Below are 22,213 nucleotides of genomic sequence, written 5' to 3'. Positions count from 1 at the left end.
CCAAGGCAGAATAACAGAAAAAAAATCTTTCCAAACAATCGTGGTGGGAGCCTGCCCAGAGTGGCTTACTTGGGTTGTGGGTTCGATCCCATCAGGGAGCGTCTGTAAGGCAACCAATCGAACACGGTTTATTTCTCTTTCTCTCCCCCATCCTTTCCCTAAGGATGCCCTCGGGTAAGGATTAAACAAACAAACCCAAAGACAATGGTGGGAGTGATAAATGATGAAAGGGGTGGCTAGGGACCCAGAAACGGGGCACCAATTATAAACCAGGTTCAGCTCAGCAGGTACGGCCACAGGTGCGAGAAGGAGCAAGCCTCTCGGGCTGCGCCCACAATCTCCACCACCTGCGGGGAGGCTGGAGCCGGCAGCGGGCGCCCTCAGCCTCCCGACCACAGGATGGCCCAGGGAGGGGGGGCCTCTCCACCTGGTATTTAAAGAAACACAGCCGGGCATGCTTCAGTTATTTTTAGTTAAAGAAAAGCAGCCTTTTCCAAGGGCAACAAAGTGAACGGAACGTCAGGAGGAAGCAGGGTGTGGGCCTCTCACAAGCTCTGTGTTCGGAGAGTGAGGAGAGGCCTCCCGGAGTCAGGGTGCCGGCCAGCAGAGGGGCGCCTGGGGGCGGGCGGCGGGCGCTGCAGCCACACCGGTCACTGGGTTGGTTGGTCCGCAGGGGCTCGAAGGTGGTTGACATGATTAACACTCTGATTCTTGGGGGCATTAAATTAAGGAATGATGCGTGGAGCTGAGAGAGAGTGGCTTATTCAGTTGGATTCTGAATCACAATCAGGAAGTAGTCTTTATCTACAAAAAAAGAAAAAAGAAAACACAAATTACTTAATGTTAAATGTGAGAAAAAAAACACTAGAAGGAAATGGATGATTAAACCGCCAGCCATAGAAGGCAGTGGGTGAATACGTGTCCAGCCGGGCAGCAGAGGTGGAGGCAGGCTTCCTGTGGGGGCTCCGGCGGGAGCCGGGCAGCGCCTCTGAGCGCAGGCTCTTCTCTAACCTGCCAGCGCCAGCGGGAGGGAGGGTACCATCTGTTCTGTGGGTGAGGAGGCTCCGGTTCGGAGAGTTTGAGTAAATTGCCAGTGGTTCTCAAAACAGAGGGCACCTGAGTGGCCTGAGGGCCGGTCAAACACACACTGCCAAGCCCTGCCCCACGCTCTTTGGATTCAGTCGGTCTGAGGTAGAGCCCAACAACCTCCTTTTTTTAAGTTAATCCTCACCCGAGGGAATTTTTCCCACAGATTTTCTGAAAGGGAGCGGCAGGGGGAAGAGGAAAAGAGAGAGAAACAGTCCTGTGAGAGAGACACACGGATTGGTTGCCTCCTGCATGCAACCTAACTGGGGCCGAGAATCAGACCTGCAGCCCAGGCCCATGCCTATTACAGGAAACCAAACCCAGGACCCTTTGGTGCCCGGGCCGATGCTCTAACCACGGCCGCCTGGGCGAGAACCCGTATTTTTAATGAATTCCTAGGTGACACTGGAGCTGCAGGTTCTGGGAGAACCACTGGTTTAAGGTCACCCAGCAAATCAGCGTCAAAGAGAGATGGCAACCCCAACCCCGCTTCTCTGGGGTGGATGTGGGCTCTGTCACAGGCTGAGGACATTTCAAAGGCACCGGTCAGAGGGGCCGAGCTCTGGGGGTCCCACCCAGTAATGAGGAATGTCCATCATGGAGTCACTGCGAGTTCAAGGCCTCAGGGCTGAGTCTGACTGCTCCTCATTTTATAGAAGAAATTGGAGAGGCAGTGTTTCAACTTTGCCCTTAATTATCTTCCATGTGGCCAGTCCTGGCCAACCACTTCTTATATTGGCATCTCAACGAATCCTCACTCACTCTATGAGGCAGGAACTAGTGCTTTCTCATTTTATACTGCGGCTCAGAGTTAAATATCTTGCTCAAGCCAAGGCAAAAATGTGAGGTGTGGCGGTTGGGTCTGACCGCCCTGCTGAACAGAAGCGAAATGGCCGGACCGCGGACCCACATGCTTTGTGTCTGCTGGTGGAAGCCTAAAGTCCTGATTCCCAGGATGGCTAGCTGATGGGACTGGGAAGAAGCAGATTTTTATATGACTAATAGTTTCATGACTAAGCAATCTGTTTAAGTAAATAACCACTTACTAATAAAAACAATGAAAGCCACCGATAAAAGCAGACATAATTAGCAATACTAAAAAAAAAAAAAAAAAAAAAGCTCTAATTCAATAATATCACTCCAAGTGCTTTATGGGAAGCAGAGTTTTAAAGTATGATTATGCTGTCAACTCAGCTTTACATCAGGGAGGTTAACAAGTGGAAACCAAGTCTGTCTGAAAACATCTCTTCATGTGGGCCATTCTGGGCCAGATGGGGTGAAACTTGGTACGAATGTGGAGATCCACACTGCCTCACACCACCTGCTGCTACTTTTGGTCTCAGTTTGGTCAATGAGGAAGCTTAGGTGGGAGGAAAGGGACATGAACCTCCTTCCTGGGCAGGGCTGCTCCGGGCTGCTCCCACAGACGGGTGCTAATTACAGACCAGGAAGGACCCGCCTCGAAAACGCACAGCAGCCAGGCTGCTCTGTGCCGGGCGCTGCCCCCTGGGGCCTGTGCTCTATGGCCATCCGAAGGTGATCCAGCCCTAATGCCTCAGAGGCTCTGCTCAGTGGCTCCTGGCAGTATTTTTTTCTTGCCCTAGCGAAGTGGTTGTATCAATATGTCAAATCACGGGTTTTCATCCTAAATAGCATGTCCCTCGGACATCTCTGATCCCCATCTCCACTGCTGACCCCACCTCCAACCCCACAGTGGGATGTAGCCATGGAGGGAAGTTTAGGAAGTCTTTCATTTATTTATTCAACAAATATTTGTCAAATGTCTTCACAAGTTTCTGGAAACTGTCTAGTGGAGACAGAATTAAAAACGCAGATAAGGGGGCTGGTTAGCCAAGTGGAAAGGTAGGACGGCAGTGTCGCCAGCAGCAGGACGGCTTTTGTGAGGGCCCAGGGAGGGGCTCTGAAGGCAGCAGGTGGCTGGAGAAGTGGTCAGGGTGCTCAGAAGAACACTCACTGTATTTAAGGCAACCGGGAAAAGTCACTCATCTGGCCAGTATAACAAGATGTGTGTGTGGGCCCATGAGGATGTGAGCACTAGACAGACAGCGAGTGAGCAGGTGAGAGCATGCACACCCTCCCGGCGGGCTCTCAGTGTCACCGGGCCACTTCCTCCTCGCCTCCACTGACAGGCTGAGGGGAGGTGGGGCCTGTGCACCCAAGGAGCTCTAAGGGACTCCAGCACTGACTGCACCCCTGTGCTCTGAAAGTCCGGGTCCCTCAGGGCAGGCTGTAGATGCCTTCGCTGCTGAGACGGGGCGAGTGGCTCGGAGCTCTCAGATAACTCTGCTCCAGAGGAGCCGTTCTTGGAAGCTTCATGTCCATGGGGCCTGTCTGATTTAGAGATGGCATCATTTGTCCTTGCCTCACGCTGAGAATCCCATGTATACTGCTCAACGTGCAGGATCAGTAAGGGGCCATTCCCAGCCTGATTTTCAGGGAAGTAGAGGTGCCTACAGTCGCACAGCATGAGCCTTGGGAGGGATTCCGTCTGCTTCTGAGCCTTTCTCCACCCCCCGCCAACATACTCAACCGGATGGGGCGTCTCCGAGGACCAGAACAGTCCAGTCCCCTAAGTGACACTTTACCGATGTGAAAATGGAGGTTCAGAATGTCCTCTGACTTGTCTAAGGTCACAATCATTAGGAGCTAAAGTTGGGAAAATGAACTCTTGCCTGCTACAATCTGTTTGTTTTCTCTGACAGAATCAGAGACACCATCGGACAGTGATTGAACTGATAAACAGTGTACAGCATCTTATCCTATATTCCTTTCTGGGGTTGACCTCCTTTGTCCCCACCCCTTCAGGAAGTGTCCCAGGGGGATTGTGGTTCCTGTGACTGGCTCTCTGGTTCCCTCCTTCACATCCTTCCAAGATGCCAGACTGGGCTGGAACAGGCCTGGGATCAGAACCAATATGGCTCTGCTGCTGTGAGTGGGTGACACCCTCTAATCACCCCAGAATTCTATAGCCACTCTCTTTGCCATCTGTCTGCCAAACCAGGGGCAGCCAGTGTTCCTGGCCTCCACAGCCTTCTTCATCTAGGTCCCAGTCACAGTCACATTGCCTCCTGCTCACAGGGTCAAGTTTTGCATTTGAGGCCTTTTTAAAATTGGATCAAACATCTCACCTCCCACTGCTCCAGACATATATTCTGGTGTCCTAGACACACTGCCCCGCAGCCCACCTGCCTCATCAGGTGCACAATTAGCTCATGCACACAGCAATGTGGCTCAGCCAGAAAACAGAGGGAGAGCGAGAAGTAGCAATGCAAAAATAGTCCTGGCCCTAACCAGTCTGGCTCAGTGGTTAGAGTCGGCCCACAGACTGAAGGATTGGGGGTTCTATTTCAGTCAGGGCACGTGCCTCAGTTGCAGGCTCAATCCCTGGTGCAGGTCAAGGGGCATGTGAGAGGCATGTATCTCTCATATTGATGTTTCTCTCTGTCTCTCCCCTTTCCTTCTGCTCTCTCTAAAAATCAATGGAAAGAGTACCTTCAGGAGAGGATTAACCACAACGGAAAGTCCTGGAGAAGCTGTCCACCACTCCGGTCTGAGTGCTGAGTGAGGTGAGGCAGGACAGGTGACCCTGCTCTTCCCTCTTGCAGTCCCCGGCCTGTGGGAACCGCCCAGGATGAGCATCTCGGCACCCTGAGAATGATCCTATGATGTGTGCACCACACAACCCCCAAATGCAAGCCAAGCACTCCATGTAGAACAAAAACAGCGACTGGTTCCAATGTTGGAGGAAAAGCTGGCTGTATGAGGCCCAGAGAGACAGGACTATCCTTTAGAAGTGGATAAGTGAACATTTTTTCAAAAATAAAAGACTATACAGTATGTTTGCCTTCTGCTTTGGAATGTTTATGTGTCTTTTTCTTTCAAGCCTAGGTTTCTTGCCCTTCCACTTGGCTTACACTTTTCTATACCCTCAAGAGTCAGCTGAATGTCCCCTCTTCTGGGAAGTCCCTGCTGACTGTGCCAAGCAGCTAGTCACACCCTTCTGTTCCCAAGCGCTCGAATGTCCTGTCAAGGCGAGGGTTACACTGTGTCATGCTTACGTGTCATCTCCCCCAGGAGCCCAGGGTTCCCCTCCCAGGCCCAGAACCAGAAGGTCTGACCCACAGTCACTGCACATGAGTATTTGTCGGGGATGCCGGTCAGAGAATGGACAGGCAGCGAGGCAACCACCTGTGTACCTTCAGCTCCTCAGGCTTTTCTGTGGAGCCTGAGGAGACTCCAATGTGCTAAGCCTTCCTGATGAGCAGTAGTGATAGTCTGATCCTAAGAGGGGACACGGAAGGCCTCTTACCTGGTGCAACCATAATTTCGTTTTTCTTAGAGCGAATCCGAAGGAAAGTCAGGTCATTCTGGGGGTCAATTTCACGCACGGTGCTCCGGGCCTTCAAGATGAAGTTGTGCATGAGGTTGGCGTACTGTGTGGTGGTGGGGTTGTCCATGGTGCTCTTAATGGGAATGCCTGTGTGCAGGGCAGACAGAGACTGAGCAGGACTTTGAGGCCTTTCTGTCCAGTTCCCAACCCCACACCCCTAGTTCTAGCGTCCTGGACTGGCAGCTAACAATCAATGCCACTGCTACTGAAAGCTTGGCAGGCAGTGCTGGGCACTTCCCTGGAAGTCCCAGAACCACTCTGGGGGTGGTGTCAGCATCTTCACTTGCCAATGAGGCAAAAGAAACTCTGAGCAGTGAGGTGACCTGCTATGGTCGCACAGCAGAGAAGCGGGGGCCAGGCCTGCTGGCTGGGCTCCACTGTCCTCACTAGGTTCTGGCAATAAGGAGACCATCATTTGGAGCACTTAGAACCTGAACAAGGAGGACAGCACTTACATAACTGAAACACAAATGAGTAGGAAAAGGTCAGCTTCTGCCAAGACATAACCCTCAGTAGTGTGTTGTTCCTATGCCCCCCAAGGGGGGCCTAGTGCACACACTGTCTGTACACGTGAAAGTTAAAGCCCATTTCTCGGTCCGCATCACCTTGTAAAGAGCATTGTTACTGCTTCCAAAGAGACCACAAAATGGTCATTTCTCTGAATTCAGCATGCCTCTACTAAGACTGGGTTTTTACTTAATTACTGTTCAATGAACACCATTGTCTTTTAAGCCTTTTCTGTTTTCAAGACTGTTTCCTTGTGAGAAACTATTCCACGGATCTCCCTCACAGGCAGTGCCCATTTTCATGGAGGTGCGGAATGGCCTCAGCTGGAGTGACCTCAGGCCACGACTGGGTCCTCAGGTGCCTCTGAGTCACTGACATGCCCACAGAAACTCCGCCCCTGAGGCTCCAGGTGCACACAGCTGGCAGATACGTGGAGGATTATGGCACAAGTGGCTCCTCACACGTAAGTGGCTGGATTTGGGACCCAGGCCCTGCTAGTCCACACCAGTCTAAAGATCAGCCAAAGGCAGCCACCCTCAGGCCTCTCCCTGAGTGGCAGACCTGGCCCAACCTCATCTTCTCAGGGTCAGGAGCACAAGGGCAGGCAGAAGATGACACAGTGGCAGAGAAGCAGCTGAGTCAGTGAGGCTGTTTGAGCCAAGTGAAGTCATGGGAACAAGTTGTAGTGATCATTTTCCTTTAAGAGACAAGACAACTAGGTTATCAGGGGTGCTGTTGGGTCCTAGCTGGCAACCAGGTGCCCACCAGGGCCTTGCTTGATTCTGGACTTTTCTAAGAATCACAGTATGAGCAACTGGGGTGATGACTGAGTAGGAACTCTCAAATCTGATGACCTGAACTTATACACTGCGTTGTCCCTTCATAGCAATGTGGCCTTAAACAAGTGATTTATTCTATTCTATTTCCTCATTTGTTAAATGCCTGTGCTTCAAAGTGCTGCTGTGGGGAGTAAATATGGTTTAAGAATGTTTTGCAAGGGCACCTTCTCTCAGGTTCCTCTGCCTGGAACTTTCCTTTCTTCGCCTGTTCTCTCCCAGTTCCCACTGGCCCCGCAAGTCTCCACCTCCTGGTGGCTCCACCCACCCCAGATATGGTCAGTGCCCCCTTCTGCCATCCCAGGCCCACGCCATTTTCCTTCGCAGCAGTTAGTTGAATTTGACATCACACCTTTATGGAAGTGATCAATATGTTCATCCCTAGTCAGGACCAGGTCTGATTTGTTCGCTAGTGTCCTTAGAAACACTGCGTTAAGAATTTATTGTTGCTGCCGAAACCGGTTTGGCTCAGTGGATAGAGCGTCGGTCTGCGGACTGAAGGGTCCCAGGTTCGATTCCGGTCAAGGGCATGTACATTGGTTGCGGGCACATCCCCGGTAGGGGGTGTGCAGGAGGCAGCTGGTCGATGTTTCTCTCTCATCGTCATTTCTAACTCTCTATCCCTCTCCCTTCCTCTCTCTGGAAAATCAATAAAATATATTAAAAAAAAAGAATTTATTGTTGCTGAAAAATGAGAAGTCACACCAAGTGAGAGGATGTGTAAAGGAGACACAGATCTAACCACTTGTTGGCTCATTTTAAAACCTAAGAAAACTTGAAGGTGTGGCAGTGGAGGAGAACTGGGGAGAATTTCAAATAAGGGAAATCAGATCATAGAATGCCAGACTCTTAGGATGCCAGAGCTGGGGCTACTTCAAAGATATCTCAATGATTAGGCCGCCTACCCCAAGCCACTGCCTTCACAGAGACTGTGCAGCCTGCGGAGCTGGCTGGTGCCAGGGAGGCACAACTCTAACCTGAGGCTCAGATCTGTCAGGTTGCATAGCACCTAACCCGGCTCCATCAATCAACACCTACACCGACAAAACTTAACGCAGGTCTTAAGCACAAGCTCAGGTGCTGGACACAGCGAGTGAACACGAGACAAACCCTGACCCCGTGGAGCGTGTACATTCAGTCCTTTATTCTGCCTGTGTAGGTAGCAGCCGAGGACAGCAGGGGATCTGGAGGTAGAAATGGAACGGAATGTTCCTGAAGTTCTTGCAAAGTCTGCCTAACCTCACACTTTTATAATGAAATATGTTTGTATTTGCTCAACATAGAAATGTCAAAAGCAGTGGTAGGCGGTTGGTAAGTGACTGAAACAGGGTGTATCATGAGTTCAGGGGCAAGAACAATCTTTCTGGGCTGGTGGTCAGGGAAGGCAGCCCATGGGAAAGGCAGCTGAGCTGAGCCATCCTTAGCTGGAAGCTTCCAAAGGACGTAACGGCCCATGAGCAGTGAGTTCTGGGCACCCCAACCCCAGCGGGGTGACCTCGGGCAGATCCCCTCGCTCTCTCAGCATCAGGTCTTTTTGCCCCTTTAATCCTCACCCGAGGGTATTTTCCCTTTGGTTTTTTTTTTTTTTTTTTTTTAAGAAAGAGTGAAATGGAGGAGAGGGGGAGAAGAGAGAGAAATATCAATGTGAGAAAGGCATCGATTGGTTGCCTCCCAATTGGTCCATGGGTCCCGACGCTCCAAACCAGCTAGAGCTGCTTCGGTTTTCTCAGCTGAAAAACGGGCAAACACCCTGACTTGTGGGGGCCCTATGTGAAATGTGAACGAGAGTTTGAAGAGCGAGTTCTACGAATGGGACATAAAAAGAAACACACAGAATGATTTTAACATTTATACGGCACTTACTATATATCAGACACTATGCTAAGGAAGTAGTATGATTATATTTTACTGATGAGAAACTGAAAGAGAGAGGGTAAGTGACTTGTTCAAGATTTCCAGATAAGTAGGTAGAGTCAGGATTTACATACAGGTTGTCTGGTTCCCCGTTCCATATTCTTAGCCACTGTGCCACATTGTCACAGTACACAAAAAAGTGCTCTTAAGTATCAAAAGGTAAGCAGCTGGTGCTACACTTTCCTAATGAAAAAGCTCAACTTTTGGGCAGTTTTAAGGCAAGAATGCAGGCTTATGGTTTGCAAATATCAGTGAAGGCCTAGCAGGGATCCTCAAACTTTTTAAAGTGGGGGCCAGATCACGGTCCCTTAGAGAGCTGGAGGGCCGGACTATATGAACTACTAATTCCTACTGTAACACCTCGGCTGCGCTCACTGCCCAAAAAACCTGGCGGGCCAGATCAGACTCCTCTGCGGGCCGCATGTGGCCCGCGGGCCGTAGTTTGAAGACCCCTGGCCTAGGGGATCCCAGCTGAGGAGTCATCTTCTGAGGCTCTTCCCTCCCATTTGGGGTCAAAATGTGCAGGCCCATTTTGTGCTGGCCAGCGAGGCTCAGATGGCTGGAGTGCTGTCCTGTACACGGAGAGGATGTGGGTTCGATTCCCATCAGGGCACGCACCCTGACTGCGGCTTAAATCCCCAGTTGAGCACGTGCAAGAGACAATGTCTGATGTTTCGCTTTCACATCAATGTGTGTGTGTCCCCCTCTTCCTCTCCTTTTCTCTCTCTCTAAAACCAACGAAAGCATGTCCCTGAGAGGAGATTAAAAAAAAAAAAAAGTCCAGTCACAGCAGACAGAAGACAGTCTCTCCCTGAGGGATATACGAACAGCCTTTCAGGTCTCAGACCGACCGCTCCGTGTGGGGAGGGGAGGGGAAGTCTGAAGGGAAGGGAAGCCCGGCAGCACAGCTAACCCGGGACCTGCTTCGGCCGCCCAGGGTCCGGAGGGCTCCTCACCGGCTCCTCCTCTGAACCAATGACCACACGGTCTAATTAGAACCTGACCAAGCTGGGGAGCATGCTGTCTAACTCTGGGCTGGCCATGGTCTAATGACCTGGAAAACAACATTCTAACTGAGGACACGCCACCTCCACTCTGTCACCTTCATCCTGCTCTCCTGAAGCAGGCACTGTTGAGCACTCTGCCTTTCCAAAGCAAGGCCCAGCGTGACAGTGCATACACCCGGGGGCCTTTAGGAATAAATCAGAGATGAAAGAATACACTGAACCAAGAACTGAGGGAGGCCAGCGGGGAGGCTCTGAGCTGGAGACCTACAGCCACGCCCTGGTCCCGCACAGGGATGAGAGGAAGAGAACAACTGCATTCAGACAGACTTGGGATGAAATCTTGGCTCTGCCATGGCAGGCAAATCAACTGGATTTCTAGACTCAGTTTTCTCCGTTGCAAAATGAAGGCAAAAGGGCTGTTTTAAGGGAGAAATAAAAGGGAATGTTTGTAAAGCACCACATGTAAGTGTGTGAGAAATATTGGTCTCCCTCTTTGCCAGGTCTATCGCAGCTTGAGAAAACCAGTTACCTGTACTCTTCCAGTTGTGGAAATAATGTTCCAGAACAGAAGGGAAAAGCTACAGGCACCAAGAAGTTGACCAAGAGTACTATCTAGCCAAAAACATGAGTTTTATCTAGAAACAACATAAATGGATAATTAATAAACACTGTCCAGTGTGGCTCAGTGGTTGAGGTGGCCAGTTTGGTCCCCAGTTGGAGGCATGCAGGAAGCAACCCACCCATGTTTCTCTCTCATTGATGTTTCCACCTCTTTCTTCCTCTCTCTCTTAAATCAGTAAAATATGTATTAAAAAAAAATTGTACTGGCAGTTAAAAAAAACTGTTTATGTAAAACATGAAGCAAAACACATAAACCTCATGAGTGAACATATGCAAAGGAGGAATAACTATAATTATGACCAAGAGAAAATGCACCTGAGCGAGGGTTGAAAAAAACATGGTATACTGAAAAAAATATGGCCTGTCAGGGCAGTGGGACTGAGTGAATTTTCCTTTTTTAAAATTTAGAATTTCAATAATAGTGCTAGGACACCTGAGGTGTTAAAAAAAAAAAAGTGGAAATTCATGTACATGAAGGGGCTGAGTAAACAGCAAGTGGGCTCTGCTGTGTCTGGGCCGGTCTCTGGGCCCGCCTGCACGTGGCCGGAGCAGGTGTACCTTCTGTGTTCACCACGATGATCCCCTGCACTCCCTTCTGGCTCTGAAGTCGCTTCAGTGTCTCCTCCACCTCTGCCTGCCAGATAGAACAAGACCAAGGTTAGGAAGGGCCAGGAAGGCTGGGTTAATTCATTCATACCCTTGACAGATGAGTCACACATTCGTCTTCCAACAACAAACAAGTAACACCTGGGCACGTGGCACTTCCTCAAAGCGCCCAGCTCTGTTTAGAGCAGTCCCCAAGCCACTACCAGCGCCCAAATCACCTACTCACACCCCCAGGAAGGGGCAGGGCTCCTCTTGGCCCTTTGCCGACCAGGCACCATCCTCCCTCCTGCCTCAGCTATTTGGGAGCAGAATATAAACACCATTCCTGAGAGTACAGACACATCCGTGACTCATGGATCTGCTGTACCTGGGAGACAGGACGCTGATGACCTGAGAAAACCAAAACAGTGGCGTCTATAGGAAGGAGATACCTGCTATTTGTAGTCCAAACAGCACAACTGAAAACATTCCAAGGAAACAAAACGACCCCATGAGGACAGACTCAGTGACTTAAAAACCCAGCATCTGAGACAATGTGATGCATGGCTCAGAGTCACAGGAATGTGCCTGGGCAGGGGTTCTTTAATCCTGATTCTCCAGAAACTAGTCAGGGGATGTTCTGGCACACGGAATTTATTAACAAAGGGACAATCAGACATTTGGCTCCTCACCCTGCCATGCAAGGCATTCTCTACTATTATTCACATCTTTTAGCTTTTCCTCCACTCTCCATCTACATGGCATACCTCCTTGTGTCCATGTCTTTGTACCCTAACAAGGCCTCTTCTCTGCTGAAATCTGACAAATTCTTCTAGACCACCTAAACCCGTGGTCGGCAAACTGCGGCTCACGAGCCACATGCAGCTCTTTGGCCCCTTGAGTGTGGCTCTTCCACAAAATACCACGGCCTGGGTGAGTCTATTTTGAAGAAGTGGCGTTAGAAGAAGTTTAAGTTTAAAAAATTTGGCTCTCAAAAGGAATTTCAATCGTTGTACTGTTGATATTTGGCTCTGTTGACTAATGAGTTTGCCGACCACTGACCTAAACCATCGCTTCCTCCAAAAGCCTTTATTGATCCCCAACTCAGTGGAGTCCGCTACTTCTGACTCTGCAAACTCTTAAACTGTACCTCTCTGCTGATGCATCAGGTATTTTATTACTGAAGAGTCCCTAGAATGGTGTGCAGAATAGGGACTCAATAAACAACTGCTCCACTGAAGTAGCCTAACTCCTCCTGTGGATGGGAACTGGCCTTGAAGTGTGTGTTTTCTGGAGGCCCTTCCAGACAGGTCCAGAAGCTCCCCAAAGCCTGAGCGCGGGACCATGTTGGAAAGAGAGGTGCCATTCTCCCAACAGAGTGGTTCCCACCCTCAGAAGCTAATGAGTAGGCCTGGGAGGAGGAGTTTCCAAACAGTGGATGGAAACAGCACAATGAATTCCTGTCTTTCTAGCAGGCTCAAGGCTAACAACAATCCAGTCACTGCCATCCACGCCCCTATGATGTAATACTCTCAAATGCTGGAGAGAAGGGCAAACAAATTCCTCCTACATAATGGCAAATAGTCTGTTGCCTCTAAAACCGGGAGCCTGTGTAAAGGGACGAGCTACACGAGAATAAAGTACAGTGGGTCATGTATGTATGAGATCATCGCTCACTCCACACACTGTCTCAGCTCCTCCCATGCACTATTCTGGAGAAGCGGGGAAAGTACGAGAGCAGCCAATACCACACAGTCCTCAGTCCGCAGCCTTCCTAGAAACTCATCCTAAGGCAGGGGTCCTCAAACTTTTTAAAGTGGGGGCCAGATCACGGTCCCTCAGAGAGCTGGAGGGCCGGACTATATGAACTACTAATTCCTACTGTAACACCTCGGCTGCGCTCACTGCCCAAAAAACCTGGCGGGCCGGATCAGACTCCTCTGCGGGCTGCATGTGGCCCGCGGGCCGTAGTTTGAAGACCCCTGTCCTAAGGAATAATCCAGAAGGAGAATACGGCAAGACGTTTGCTGCAGTGACATCAACATTAGCAAAAAAGCAGAAAGAGCTATGGCTGGTGTGGATTAGTGGTCAAGGGCATGTGCAGAAGGCAACCAGTCGATATGCCTTCTCTCACCTCGATGTTTCTATTTCTCTGCCTCTCCCCCTCTCTCTCCCACTCTCTCTGAAAAGCAATGAAAAAAAAAAAATCCTCATGTGAGGATTAATAAAACAAAAAAATATTAAAAAAAAAAAAAAAACCAGAAAGCTGGAAGTACCCAATAATTAGGGAAAAGACAAAGTAAATTATGAAATATCTATTCATAAGAAATATACATTTACCAAGAAAGGAAGGACATGTAAGTATATGATGACCTATTCAGTACCTGATACAGGTCAGATATTGGGATGAATATTTACAGACACTGACCCTTTCATAGTGAGTATGATCTCCACTTTACAATAAAGAAACTGAAGTTCAGAAAGAAGAGTTTTGCCCACGGACACATAGGTCAAGAGAAGAGGTGAACACACCATTGACCACAACTGATGAGGACCTTGCCCTCAGGGAGCTCAGATTCAGGTAGAACTTTAAACAAGTGACCAGGAGTCCTGCAGGGGATGACGCAGGAGAGCCCGGGATGCCACCCTGGCTGGCGTGGTCAGAAACACCTGAAGATGTAATCGTTAAGCCAAGAACTAACGGGAAAGAAAAGTATTCCAGGCAACAGTATGAAAACAAAGGCAGAGAAATGGGAACAAACTCGGCATGTTCAAGGAATAGCGATGATCAGTATTGCCAAGTTTCTTTGCTAATCTGACAGGCAAAAAACAAATAAAAGAAAGTCAACCTTTCTTTAGTTTTTAAGAATAGGCATATAGATTAATGGAACAGAACAGAGACCCCAGAAATTGACCCACGCCATTATGCTCAATTAATATTTGACAAAGGAGGCAAGAGCATGCAATGGAGTCAAGACAGTCTCTTCAATAAATGCTGTTGGGAAAATTAGACAGATGCATGCAAAAAAATGAAACTTGGCCAACAATTTATATCATACACAAGAATAAACTCAAGCTGAAACTGGTCTGGCTCAGTGGATAGAGCGTCAGCCTGCGGACAGAAGGGTCCCGGGTTCGATTCCGGTCAAGGGCATGTACCTTGGTTGCGGGCACATCCCCAGTAGGGGGCATGCAACAGGCAGCTGATCGATGATTCTCTCTCATCGATGTTTCTAACTCTCTATCTCTCTCCTTTCCTCTCTGTAAAAAATCAATAAAATATATTTTTTAAAAAAGAAGAGAATAAACTCAAAATGATAAAAGACTTAAGCATAAGTTGTGAAACCATAAAAATCCCGGAAGAAACCACAGACTGCAAAATCTCAGACATCTCTTCTGGCAGTGTATTTATGGATACAGCTCCCGGGGCAAAGGAAACAAAAGAAAAAATAAACAAATGGGACTGCATCAAAATAAAAAGCTTCTGCACAGCAAAAGAAACCATCAACAAAACGAAAAGGGAGCCCACTGTATGGAAGAACATATTTGGCAATTATGCATCTGATAAAGGGTTAATGTCCAAAATATATAAGGAACTCATACAACTTAACAAAAGGAAGACAAACAATCCAATTAAAAAATGGGAAAAGGACCTAAATAGACACTTATGCAAAGTGGACATACAGATGGCCAAGAGCCATGTGAAAAAATGCTCAAAGTTATGAATCATCAGAGAGATGTAAACTAAAACGAGAGGTATCACCTCACACTTCAGAATGGCTATCATAACAAATCAACAAACGACAAGTGCTGGTGAGGATGTGGAGAAAGGGAACCCTAGTGCACTGCTGGTGAGGATGCAGTCTAGTGCAGCCATTATGGGAAACAGTATGGAGTTTCCTCAGAAAATTAAATACGGAGCTGCCATTTGACCCAGTGATCCCACTGCTATGAATATATCCTAAGGAACCTGAAAAATGAATCAGAAAGAATGGATGCCCCCCTATGTTCATAGCAGCACAATTTAGCTAAGATCTGGAAACAGCCCAAATGCCCACCAGGAGATGAGTGGATAAACAAGCTGTGGTACATTTATACCATGGAATGCTATGCAGCAGTAAAAAAGAAGAACCTCTCAGCCTTTGAGACAGCATGGAGGAACTGATAGAGTATCATGCTAAGCGAAATAAGTCAGTCAGAGAAAATATCACGATTTCTCTCATATGTGGAATCTAAGTAACAAAATAAAACTGATGAACAGAGTGGATCTAGAGACATGGAGTCATGGAATGGAGTGTGAAATCTCCGAGAGAAGGCAGGGAGGGTGGGTGGGAAGTAATCAAACAAGAATATTGTATGCATATATGCATGCGCCCTGAACAGGAATCGAACCTGAAACCTTTTGGTTCACAGGACAATTCTCAACCATCTGTCCACCCTAGCTGGGCAAAAATTTGAATTTTTATAAAACCAAAATGAATCAAAAGGATAGAAAAACATCTGCATCAAATAATGGACAAAAGAGCAATTCCAAAACATAACACAAGCCTAGCAGGTGTGGTTCAGTGTTGAGCATGGACTCATATACCAGGAGGTTACCAGTTCGAATCCCAGTCAGGGCACACACCCAGGTCAGGTTACGTGTGGGAGGCAACCCATCTATGTTTCTCTCCCATATCAATGCTTCTCTCTCCCCCTTCTACTCTCTAAAATCAATAATTAAGTAAATAAATAAAAAGTAAGATAAATTACAAGCACATAGAAAAATGTTCACTGTTCCCTATAAATAAAGAAGTGAAAAATTATAGCAATGCTAAGGTAACTTTTTTCACTGTTTGCAATGTTATGGCAAAATTGGTACAAAAGCAATTAGACCCTCTGGAAAAGCTATGGGATAACACTATTGTAACAATCATAAAGGGTTGGTCCTTTTGCCTCGGAATTTCTTTTCCTGAGACTTTTGTTTAAGGAAATAATCTAATAATTTAAAAAATAATAAAACAAAATCTACACAACTATAGGCATTTATCACAGCATTATCTCTACTAATGAAGAACTAGATACAACACAAGTGTACACCAGGGGAATGGTTTGGCAAATTATAGTACAGCTATTTCACTGATTACACTGCACACAAAAATTCATCGCAAAGATGATACAAAAAGATTAAAACAAATGAAAAAGTTAGTATGTACATCTTGAAAAATATGCATATATGAGCAAGGAGGAAGAACAACATAGAGATGAAAATAGTTGTGTGGTGGAGTAAAACTGGTGAGAATTATGGATGATCATTTTTCTCAAGGGAAACTTGGCAGGTTCTACCAAATTGTAGATTATGCATGCCAGAAGTACTACTCCTAAGAATCTGTGCTACATAAACACCACCATGAGTGTAATAAAATAAAATGGACAGGATTACAGCAGCACTGACTGAAGTGAAAAACTGTAAACCACCTAAATGTACATATAGCAATAGAATACTATGCAAGAATAAAGTAGTCCTTTTCCTTTGGCCTTGTTGCTACAGAGAGAGCAAGATGGGTCACCAGCACCTCTACAGGAGCCTTCTAAGGAAATTCAGCCAAGGTTCTCATTCTTGCCACATCTGCTCAAACCACCATGGTCTGACCTGGAAATATGGCCTCAACATGTGCCACCAGGACATAGGTTTCATTAAGTTGGACTAAGTGAACTTCCATGAATGGGTCATTCAAGACATCTATCTTATGACAAAATGCTCTCTTTGTTCATAAAATTAAAAAAAAAAAAACTTCAAAAAGAAAAAATATATAGATTTATATATAGTGATATAGAAAAGTGTGTATATTTAAAAAATATTTTTATTATTATTTTAGAGAGAGAAAGGGAGAGGGAGAGAAACATCGATGTGAGAGGGTAACATCTATCAGCTGTCATCCGCATGCCCCCTACTAGGGATTGAGCCTGCAACCAGGGCATATGCCCAGACTGGGAATCAAACCAGCAAACTTTCCATGCATAGGACCAGGCTTAACCAACTGGGCTACACTACAAGGGTGACATGGGAAAATGTTTGACATTTCAAAAAATATATTTTTTATTGAGTTTTTACAGAGAGGAGGGGAGAGGGATAGTCAGAAACATCGATGAAAGAGAATCATAGATCAGCTGCCTCCTGCACCCCTCCCCCCCCTCCCCCACTGGGGATGTGCCCGCAACCAAGGCAAGTGCCCTTGACCTGACTCAAACCCGGAACCCTTTGGTCCTCAGGCCTAGGCTCTTCCCACTGAGCCAAACCGGCTAGGGCTAGGCTTTAAATTTTTAAGTGAGAGTTTTGAACAGTAATAGTCACATGGCTTAACATTTAAAAGGTCTTTTCAAATTTTGTGAGTTTTTTTTTTTTTTACAAGTTGGATTAAAAACATGAAAAACAAACCTATAAAGGCGCAGGGAGCCCAGTTCCAGCCAGCAAGGCAGGGATCCCCGGTGGTCCCCGCCCTTTTCTGATTCAAGCACCAAGTCCCGGCGACGCGAAAGAACCACACGGACAGAAAGGCAGGAGTCAAGTTTCAAGGGTTCAAATCCAACTCCGCCATTTCCTGAGAGAAGGCATTAGGCTTCTCCAGGCTTCAGATTTCTGGTGTGTAAAATGGGGACAATGGTCGTACCTATATTCACAGAGACTTGGCGAGGCGAAAAACCAAAACAAGGTACAGCGCCTGTCATAAACTAAGCTTCCGGGAAACGTTCTCGTTGTTACACTCGCGCGACCAGGCCCAGGATGCTGGGACGCACGGGCCTGCGGTCCGACGCCGTCCGACGCTGGCCGAGGCCCGGCTCCAGCTTCCGGTCTGCGGGACCCGGATCCCCTGGCCACTCCGGAGTCCCCTCCGTCAGGGTCTGGAGGCCCACGCCTCTAGCGTTCCGCCCTCCAGCCTGCTAGGGCCCAACCCCCCCGATTTCCTGCCCGGCGCTCTGGGGCGCCCCCGGAGGGTCTAAAACCAGGCGCCAGGAGCGGGGCGGCCTCGCTCGGCCACCTTCCGGCCGCCAGCCGCCGGTCTGTAGGAACACTCACCATCTCGGAACGATCGGGTAGCTCGGCGTCCTCAGCGCTGCCCAGCCCGGTGCGTTTCCGCGCCTGCGCAGAGTACCAAGTCAAAACAGACAGCTCTAGGGACCAATCAGGAGCCGGCGTGAGGGGGCGGGCAGCTCTCTGACGTCCTAGGGCTCGTGGGAATTCGCCCTGCGCCGCCGGAAAGTGAAAAGCAGAGGAGCGCTGCAGGGCGGAGAATTCCCTACTCCCGCGGTGCCCTAAAGATGCCAGTTTGCATTGTCGGAAGAGGCTTTCAACTCTCACCCGAGGGCTGAGCTGGCTCCGAAAGCCCCGAGTGGAGGGTGATGATGAAGGCGAGGAAGGAAGTAGCTGAGACGCTCCCCATCCTCTCTTTGTCATATTGAGGCAGAGTGAGGCGCGGAGCCCACACGCGCCGAAGATGCTGGAAAGCCGGAGTTGGGAGTGGAGTCAAGCGTCTCTGGGTTCTCCAGCGCGACCCCTTTGGGAATGTTACGTGCAGGCTCTGATATGAAGTGGTTAGGGCTAGCCTGGGAGTCGGTCGACTTGGGACTCTGAGCTCAGCCCCACCCATGTGACCTTGAAGAAACCACTTCACACCTATGCTCGCTACCTCCCTCCTTTTTGCACCTTTAAAAGGTCCCCGCCCCCCATGCTGAAACCGGTTTGGCTCAGTAGATGGAGCTGCGGACTGAAGGGTCCTGGGTTCCATTTCGGTCAGGGGCATGGACATTGGTTGTGGGCACATCCCCAGTGGGGGGTGTGCAGGAGGCAGCTGATCGATCTTTCTAACTCTATCCCTCTCTCTTCCTCTCTGTAAAAATAAATAAATAAATAAATAAAAATCAATGATATATTTTAAAAAAACAAACAAAAAACCAAAGCCCTATGTTGTCCTTTTTCACTCTTGGGCTATCTACTCTCAAAGACCACAAACTGGATTTTCTAGCAGGGAATTGCCATTTAGTGAACCTTGTGCCCCGTTACTGGCCCGTGCTATCTCCAGTAGCCTCAGCATCCCTTTTTACAAATGCTTTTTCTTGAGGCACTGGAGCTTGCTAAATTCAACACAGATGACCTAATTCCAATTTTTTTATTCTACTTTAGCCTCTCTTAACTGGGGAGGGATTTGGTGCTCCTTCCAAGGGTGTCTGTATTTACAATTAAAAGGATTGGATAGTGACGACAGTAAGGCAACCTGGCAGACACCAACTGAGGATTATCGTTAACATTACTGGTGATGAGATATAGATTGATGTGTGCCCCGTTATCAGGCAATAAGGGCACTTCATTTCTGTAGTGTTTTTCCACAAAACTCTATGACCTTAACTATGAAAACATTAAACCAAATTTGAGGGACATCATATAAAAAATCCGACAGCACTTTTCAAAAAATGTCAAGGTCATGAAAGACAAGAATGAAGAAGTCGCAGATTGGAGGATTCTGAGAAAAATGTCATTGGTGGAAAAAGTGGTGAAATCTGATTAAGGCTGTAGTTTAGTGTCATTAGTTTTGATAACTGTTCCAAGTTATACAGGATGTTAGCATTCGGTAAAGCTGTGTAAAGTGTGTGCAGGAACTGAAACTGGTTTGGCTCGGTGGATAGAGCGTCAGCCTGCAGACTGAAAGGTCCCGGGTTCGATTCTGGTCAAGGGCATGTACTTGGTTGCGGGCACATCCCTGGTAGGGGTTGCGCAGGAGGCAGCTGGTCGTTTCTAGCTATCTTTCTCCCTTCCTCTCTGTAAAAAATCAGTAAAATATATTTTTTTAAAAATAATAAAATGTGGCGGAGCTTGAAGATGGCGACCGAACAGATGGACTTGTTCTGACCCCGGTCCCAAAACAGATAGAAGCAACATCTGAGTCGCTCAGGGAATGTTGATTAGCAGCTAAGGGGCAGCGGATCACTCTAGGAAGGTAAGGAAGTGTCCGCTGGACAATTTTTCCTGACCAAGCGGCCAGCACTCCCGACTTCTCCCGGAGCTCCGGGCTCGGCGCAAAGGCGGCGCCACCCTACCAGGAAGGGAGCAGCTTCTCTGAGGCCTGGAAAACCCACAGCCGAGGAGTCCATCGAGCACCTGTGGCGCCCCGATCGGAGCAAGCGCGTGGATTCAAGGAAGCTCTTCAACCACCCACAGAAAGGTCAGAGTTTGCGTGGCTAGGCTGAGAGTTCAGGCTGCGATAGCGCCATTGCTCCAGCGAGGCCCCGCCCCCAGAGCGGCCCTGAGCGCGCCACCAGGAGCGCCGCGAGGCCCGGCCCCAGTGCGGCCGCGGCCCCGCCTATATTGTAGCCCGGGAGAGCTGCGAGGGCCCGCCCCCAGAGAGAAAGAAGGCCAGAGCAACCAAAGTCTGGGAGGTCAAACCAGTAACACTGACACCTAAGGGCTGAACTACAAACTGCCTTTTTTTTTTTTTCTTTTTTTTTTTTCTTTTTCTTTTAATTAATCAAAAATAAATGGACACAAATAACTAAGATATAGCCTACCTAAAATTAAGGACTACCTTACAAAACTGAGGTGCAGTGGAATGCTGGGAACTGCAAGACTCTCTGATCCAAGAACCAGGCATACCAAATACAATAACAGAGGAAGTGATTGAACTCTACTGGACAATTTTATGCTAATTATACTATTCTTTATTTTATTTTCATTTTTTACATTTTTTATTTAATTTTCATTTTTTACATCTTTTACTTCAGAAACGATTTTTTTTCTTTTTTCCTTACTTGATTTTACCTTTTCAATTATTACATTTTTCAATCTCTATCTTCACTATTACTACTGCTATTTTGCAATTTTTTTTTCTTTTTCTTTTCCTCCCCAGTACCATTTTACTTCGTCTTTATTTTACATTGGGAGTAACCTTCATTCTATTTTAATCTCTACTATAGCATCATTCAACCCTATCTCAATTCGACCTTTACCCCATCACTCTCTTACTAAACTTTAACCTTTTAGTCTCCAGTTTATCCTATCCCTTTCCGGCTTTAGTTTTTCCTCTATTCTTTCTGTATACCCCCTGCTAAAGCTCTCACTATACTCATAGACCTAAGTTCCAACCCCTGATACAAGTGTATAAATATCACTCTCTGCACTATATTAACTAGTTAAAAAAAAAAAAAAAAACACAAAAAAAAACGGTTCTACTTTCTATCCTTTTCTCATTGTTTGAGTGAAGGTTGATTATTGTGAATATTTGTGCTTTTCAGTGAAATTGTTATGCTTATTCCAGTGTTGTTATTGTTGCTTTGTATTTTTTTTTAAATCCTCTGTTTTTGTTTGTTTCTTTGACTTCTGTATATCATAACCTTACTTAATAATAGTGGATATTGTATTGTAGTTTGTATTAATCTCCAAGTATTGTTACCGACATTGGCTGGGCTCAGTGGTTGATCTATGGCAATTTTCTCCACATATATATAGTTTGTTTCCCATTTTTTTAGTTTGCTTCTTCTCTCTCTCTCTCTCTCTCTCTCTCTCTCTCTCTCTCTCTCTCTCTTTCTCTCTCTCTCTCTTACTCTCTCTTCTTTTTCTCCCTGTTTTCTAACTTCATTTTGTCATTACTTTATTTCTTCTTTGACTTTTTTTTTTTTTTTTTAATTTTTCTTTATTTTATTTTTACCTTCCTTCCTTCCTTCTCTCCTATACCCTAATTTGCCTATCGCTAGGGGTTACCTTTATTAGAGGTTATTAATATTGTAAATACATTCCTGTTAAGTGCCTCTCGTGTTGTACCTGGTAGTGTTGTATTTTGCACCTATAAATTAACGCAAGAGAAAGAACACCACATAACCAGACATCCTGAAAAGAGATACCATGGGAAGACAAAGAAACACCCAACAAATGAAAGAAAAGCAGGCATCACCAGAAAAGGAAGTAAACGAGCCAGAGGCAAGCAGCCTACCAGAGCAAGAGTTCAGAATAATGATTATTGGTTGGCTAAAAAGAATGGAAGAGAAATTTGACAATAACCAAGAAGAAATGAGGAAGAACCATCAGGAATTGAGGAAGAACCAAGAAGAAATGAAAAATGACATCGCTATTATGAAGAACTCAATAGAAAGCATCAAGAGTAGACTAGATGAAGCAGAAGACCGCATCAGTGAGCTAGAAGACAAGATGGAAAAAAATACCCAATTAGAGCAGCTTCTAGAAAAAAAGATTAAAAAGCAGGAGGAGAGCCTACGGGAGC

General features: G+C 47.2%; 1 protein-coding gene across 1 annotated transcript; it reads right to left on the bottom strand.

Moving 5' to 3' along the window:
* Positions 1–453: 453 nt before the first annotated feature.
* Positions 454–18,595, bottom strand: DYNLRB1 (dynein light chain roadblock-type 1). Its single transcript, XM_084887794.1, has 4 exons — positions 18,025–18,595; positions 10,941–11,016; positions 5,417–5,584; positions 454–804 (listed from the first exon to the last, which is right to left on the bottom strand). Exons 1-4 carry the CDS (start codon positions 18,400–18,402, stop codon positions 761–763), a joined length of 666 nt encoding a protein of 221 aa, XP_084743920.1. The 5' UTR covers positions 18,403–18,595; the 3' UTR covers positions 454–760.
* Positions 18,596–22,213: the final 3,618 nt, after the last annotated feature.

This window comes from Pipistrellus hanaki (genome assembly GCF_964339955.1).
Source record: "Pipistrellus hanaki genome assembly, chromosome: 6".
NCBI lineage: Eukaryota > Metazoa > Chordata > Mammalia > Chiroptera > Vespertilionidae > Pipistrellus > Pipistrellus hanaki.
This window is presented reverse-complemented; position numbering and strand designations above follow the sequence as displayed.